Source organism: Chaetodon auriga, chromosome 1 (assembly GCF_051107435.1).
Source record: "Chaetodon auriga isolate fChaAug3 chromosome 1, fChaAug3.hap1, whole genome shotgun sequence".
In the NCBI taxonomy this organism is placed as follows: domain Eukaryota; kingdom Metazoa; phylum Chordata; class Actinopteri; order Chaetodontiformes; family Chaetodontidae; genus Chaetodon; species Chaetodon auriga.
Genome location: NC_135074.1, coordinates 3,045,386 through 3,051,103, shown reverse-complemented (window position 1 = coordinate 3,051,103; position 5,718 = coordinate 3,045,386). Strand labels below are relative to the sequence as shown.

Here is a 5,718-nt window from a genome sequence, read left to right as displayed (position 1 = left end):
CAGTTTTTAAGAAATATGAATGTTAATGTACATGTATTACATTGGAATATGGAAGTTCAATGTGCTTTTATTCTGAAATGCCACATCAGACTGAGCTGATTTTGCTGGGTGTCTTCTTGAGGTCAAGTACTATCAGTCTGAAGTGGAACGGATGAATAATAACAGGCAGTTTTTAAGAAATAAGAATGTTAATGTACATGTATTACATTGGAATATGGAAGTTCAATGTGCTTTTATTCTGAAATGCTACATCAGACTGAGCTGGTTTTTGCTGGGTGTCTTCTTGAGGTCAAGTACTATCAGTGTGAAGTGGAACGGTTGAATAATAACGGGTAATTTTTAAGAAATATGAATGTTAATGTGCATGTATTACATTGGAACATGACAGTTTAGAGGGCTTTTATTCTGAAATGCTACATCAGACTGAGCTGGTTTTTGCTGGATGTCTTCTTGAGGTGGAGTACTATCAGTCTGAAGTGGAACGGTTGAATAATAACGGGCAGTTTTTAAGAAATAAGAATGTTAATGTACATGTATTACATTGGAATATGGAAGTTCAATGTGCTTTTATTCTGAAATGCCACATCAGACTGAGCTGGTTTTTGCTGGGTGTCTTCTTGAGGTCAAGTACTATCAGTGTGAAGTGGAACGCTTGAATAATAAGGGGCAGTTTTTAAGAAATATGAATGTTAATGTACACGTATTACATTGGAATATGGAAGTTCAATGGGCTTTTATTCTGAAATGCCACATCAGACTGAGCTGGTTTTTGCTGGGTGTCTTCTTGAGGTGGAGTACTATCAGTGTGAAGTGGAACGGTTGAATAATAACGGGTAATTTTTAAGAAATATAAATATTAATGTGCATGTATTACATTGGAACATGACAGTTTAGAGGGCTTTTATTCTGAAATGCTACATCAGACTGAGCTGGTTTTTGCTGGGTGTCTTCTTGAGGTGGAGTACTATCAGTCTGAAGTGGAACGGTTGAATAATAACGGGCAGTTTTTAAAAAAATATGAATGTTAATGTACATGTATTACATTGGAATATGGAAGTTCAGAGGGCTTTTATTCTGAAATGCCACATCAGACTGAGCTGGTTTTTGCTGGGTGTCTTCTTGAGGTGCAGTACTATCAGTCTGAAGTGGAACGCTTGAATAATAACGGGTAATTTTTAAGAAATATAAATGTTAATGTGCATGTATTACATTGGAACATGACAGTTTAGAGGGCTTTTATTCTGAAATGCTACATCAGACTGAGCTGGTTTTTGCTGGGTGTCTTCTTGAGGTGGACTACTATCAGTCTGAAGTGGAATGGTCGAATAATAATGGGCAGTTTTTAAAAAAATATGAATGTTAATGTACATGTATTACATTGGAATATGGAAGTTCAGAGGACTTTTATTCTGAAATGCCACATCAGACTGAGCTGGTTTTTGCTGGGTGTCTTCTTGAGGTGCAGTACTATCAGTCTGAAGTGGAACGCTTGAATAATAAGGGGCAGTTTTTAAGAAATATGAATGTTAATTAGGGCTGGGTTAAACGATTATTTTTGTAATCGATTAATCTAGAAAATAGTTTTTCGATGCATCGATTAATCTAACGATTCATTTTTAAATCCGATTCGATTCGATTTCGATTCGATTATCGATTATCTCCCCATAATTTGACCTATATAGCAATTAATGTAAATTTATCTCCATGAATAAAACACAAATTTCTTCTTTCCAATATATTTTTATTAACAAGTTCAAAAATGAATGAATTGTATAGAACAACACAACAATAAAGTGCACACATTTGTAGTGCAATGGAATCCTGTAATAAAAAAAATAAAACTTTTTTTCAATAAATAAAACTGCAAAAAACACAATCTGAACCAAAATCTTATCAACATAAAATAAATAAAAACATAACAGCAGCAGTGGCAGCTGTAATTTACAAAACAACACAATGTGTGACAGCAGCAACTTAGCCTAATCTGTGAAATAAATAACAAATAAATTCAAGTATTAGGCCTATTAAAGTTAAGTGAACAGTAGTTAAACTGGAGCTCCCAGGACTTTACAAAGAATAATAAAATAAATACAAATTTCTTTCAATAAATAAAACTGTTGTGCAAAAAACGCAATCTGAATCGAAATATATCAACATAAAATAAATAAAAAATAGCAGCAGCTTTGTGTGTGTTTGTTCCTGCACGAGCACTTGTGCTGCTCTGCTGCTCTCCTTTACCTTTCCCTCTTGCTTTCCACCACCACTCTCACTCCGTGTGTGTGCGTCTGCTCAGGTGTGTGTCTGTGTTGTAGTCATGTATTAGAGTGGAGGAATGTTAGCATCTCAACATGCTCGGCTGTCAGGCTTGCCCTTTTTTTGTTGACAATATGTCCAGCTACTGAAAAAAGCCTTTCAGATGGCGTGGATGTTGCTGGTACAGCTAAGTAGGATTTTGCTAAAGCAGCCAGTGTGGGGAATCTTGCCTCATTAGCCCTCCACCATTGAAGGGGGTCACTGTCCCTTGGGATGGGGTTTTCCCCAAAATACATAAGTGCTTCCTTCTTCACTGTGTCCTCATCATCCTGGTGGTCTGGTGCCTCACTGCTGTCTTCCTCCTCAGAATCCGAGCCCAACAAAGTGTCCAACACAGACCTCCTCTTTGGTGGTGGAGTCGCTGAGGCTTCCCCCTCCTGCTCCCCCACTGCTGCCTGCTGGAGTGCTCTCTGCTCCCTTTTCAGGTCAAGTGCAACACTCTGAACTTTTGCTTGGAGTTTCAGAGCATCCTCTTGAGAAAGGAACTTCAATTTTCTGAAACGTGGATCCAGGGCTGCAGCAAGGAGTGACACATTTTTTCCATCCTCTTGAAATGCAGATACCAGCGGGTGCCACCTTGAAAGAATTTCCTCTTCTGCATGGCTCTGGAAAAGGTTCACGGCAGCAGAATCAAAGGATCTGTTGTGGGTGGATTTCAGTAGACCTTTCAGCAGGGGTGGGAGAACAGAAGCTGTAACATATGATTGCCCACTTAGGAAAACAGTTGCTTGCTCAAAAGGCTGGAGCACCTCCTTCAGCTCACTCAGAAGAACCCACTGATCATTTTTCAGATCCAGGTAATGTTTCCCACGGTGTGTGACTTCTGGGTCTGACAGTGTGGCAACCACTGGCCACCGCTGTTCTAATAAACGTTCAACCATGTAGTATGAACTGTTCCGTCTGACAGCTACATCCTGGATCAGTTTATGCTCAGGTGTGCCCATTTGTTGTTGTTTCTGCTTGAGTTTAGTGCTAGCTGGCTCACTTTTCTTGATGTGCTTCACAAGGCCACGTGCTGCTGATAGTGTTCTATCAATCGTGGGGTCCTTCATTGCATGGTTTACAACCAGCTGCAACGTGTGCCCAGCACATCGGTAGGATGCAACTCCGAACTTCTCTTCAAGGATGCGGAGAGCTGTGACCACATTACTTGCATTATCATGCACAATTGCAAGAACGTTGTTTAATGAAATGTGGAATTTTTCTGCCACCTTCTCCACCCAGGAGGCAATATTTTCTGCCATGTGCCGCTCGTCAACTGGCAGTGTCGTCAGGTTGCAGGAGACAAGATTCCATTTCTCGTCAATGAAGTGACACGTTACTCCCAAGTATGCCTCTGTGACCATACTGGTCCAGGCATCGGTGGTTAGGGAGATTTTCGAATTCACCGCCTTTAATTTGTTCCGTAGTTTCTCCACTGATGTTTCATACTTTTCCTCCATCATACTAGTGAAGTGGCGCCTGGACGGCAGACTGTAACCTTGATTAAAAGTGGTGAGCATTTCTTTAAATCCCTCGCCCTCAATGATAGCAAGAGGCCTCATGTCCTTTACAATCATCGAAAGGATGCTCTCAGTAAGTGCAGCAGCCTCCTGGGGGGTGCAGGGGGGGTGTTTTTTTTTCGTCTGATAGTAGTCCTCCAAACTTTTCTGCTTATCCCTGTCCCTGAAAACATAAATCACAAACAGTGCACAGGTTAATAAAAATATATATTTCTAAATGATCTGCCCATATCAATAAAGTAAAATAATAATAATAATAATGATAATACATTAACCTAAAAGTTGAAAGTTATAAAAAAAAAACAATGAATGTTGTATTTAAAAAAAAAAAAGACAAAGAAATAAAAATAAACTAACTTTTGCATGTATTTGAGGAGTGTCTGTCTGTGTCAGCTAAAAAAAAGTGTGTCAGCAAGAGGCGAGTGTGTGAGGGGTGTGTGTGTGTTTAAGTGGGCACATGTTACGTGTGTGCGAGGCTGGAGCACAAGTTACGTGGTGCGGTTTGGATGAATGACGGGGTTAATCATTGCAAACAAGGAAAGAAAAAAAAAGTTGAAAACTCACGGCGTCTTGTCCTCCACACAAGCAGCTCCCGGGTGCTTCCTCTTAAGGTGCTGGTGCATCGCGGTAGTGCTTTTATGGTATGCCATCTCCATTTTGCACAGGTCACAGACGACCGAATCGTTATCTTTAGGTGTAAAGTACTCCCATACTTTTGACATCCTACTACGAGATCTTTTCTTCTCCCCCGACTCGCTGCTACTCGATGCCGCAGCCGCCGCCATTTTTTGATTCTGAGTGACGACGACGCATCGACGTGCAGTTTTTGCGTCGACATATTTTTTGCGTCGACGTCATCGATGACGTCGACGCGTCGTCCCAGCCCTAATGTTAATGTAAACGTATTACATTGGAATATGGAAGTTCAGAGGGCTTTTATTCTGAAATGCCACATCAGACTGAGCTGGTTTTTGCTGGGTGTCTTCTTGAGGTGGAGTACTATCAGTCTGGAGTGGAACGGTTGAATAATAACGGGCAGTTTTTAAAAAAATATTAATTGTTAATTGTTTAGTATATGCGCACACCACTTTTCCAAGTGAGGGCTGGCTTGACCAAACGTTTGACATATCCCATAAATGAACTTCGTCCTTATTTTAAATTCCTCTTCCATGCATCGTTTATTTATTTTTCTTGGTCAATGCTTCTATGTTGTTGATTTTGTTGATTTTCACTGGTTTACTCCCTGGCCAATGAAGTGAAGAAGTGGTACAGTGGTTAGAGCTCTGGACACACACACACACACATATGTATGTATATGTATATGTAGCCAAAATATATGTCTATATATCCTAACAATGCATGGAAGGGGAGTTTAAACAACGACAGAAATGAGAGGAAGTACAAGTACACACAGGTTTCTGCCACCATGTTTACTAACACAGGGCTACAAAGTCAGTGGGTTTACATCCAAACAAATACATTCAATACAAAGGGTTCGAGTAATTAATGCCACTCGCACCTGTAAGCTAAAAGGTCTCTGTTTCAAAGTCCAGAGCTCTAACCACTGTACCACTTCTTCACTTCATTGGTCAGGGAGTAAACCAGTGAAAATCAACAATAACATAGAAGCATTGACCAAAAAATGAATAAATAAACGATGCATGGAAGAGGACAACAAAGTTAATTTATGGGATATGTTCCTGCCTATCACCCAAAATATTAACCTACGAGAAACTACAAGGTAAGTTAGGACAAACTTTGCCACAAAGGAGATCTGTGCTGAACCGATTTGGTCTGCTTGTCTTGATCAGCAATTGGGCGCAGACACTTCAAGTTCAGTGGCTGAGAGAAAAGAAGGGTGGAGATTATTATCATACTAGGAAAACGCCGTTTTTTACGCGCG

General features: G+C 40.2%; 1 protein-coding gene across 1 annotated transcript; it reads right to left on the bottom strand.

Moving 5' to 3' along the window:
* Positions 1-2,312: 2,312 nt before the first annotated feature.
* LOC143324220 (E3 SUMO-protein ligase ZBED1-like) lies at positions 2,313-4,600 on the bottom strand. The gene is made up of 2 exons (XM_076736536.1): positions 4,380-4,600; positions 2,313-3,978 (listed from the first exon to the last, which is right to left on the bottom strand). Exons 1-2 carry the CDS (start codon positions 4,598-4,600, stop codon positions 2,313-2,315), a joined length of 1,887 nt encoding a protein of 628 aa, XP_076592651.1.
* Positions 4,601-5,718: the final 1,118 nt, after the last annotated feature.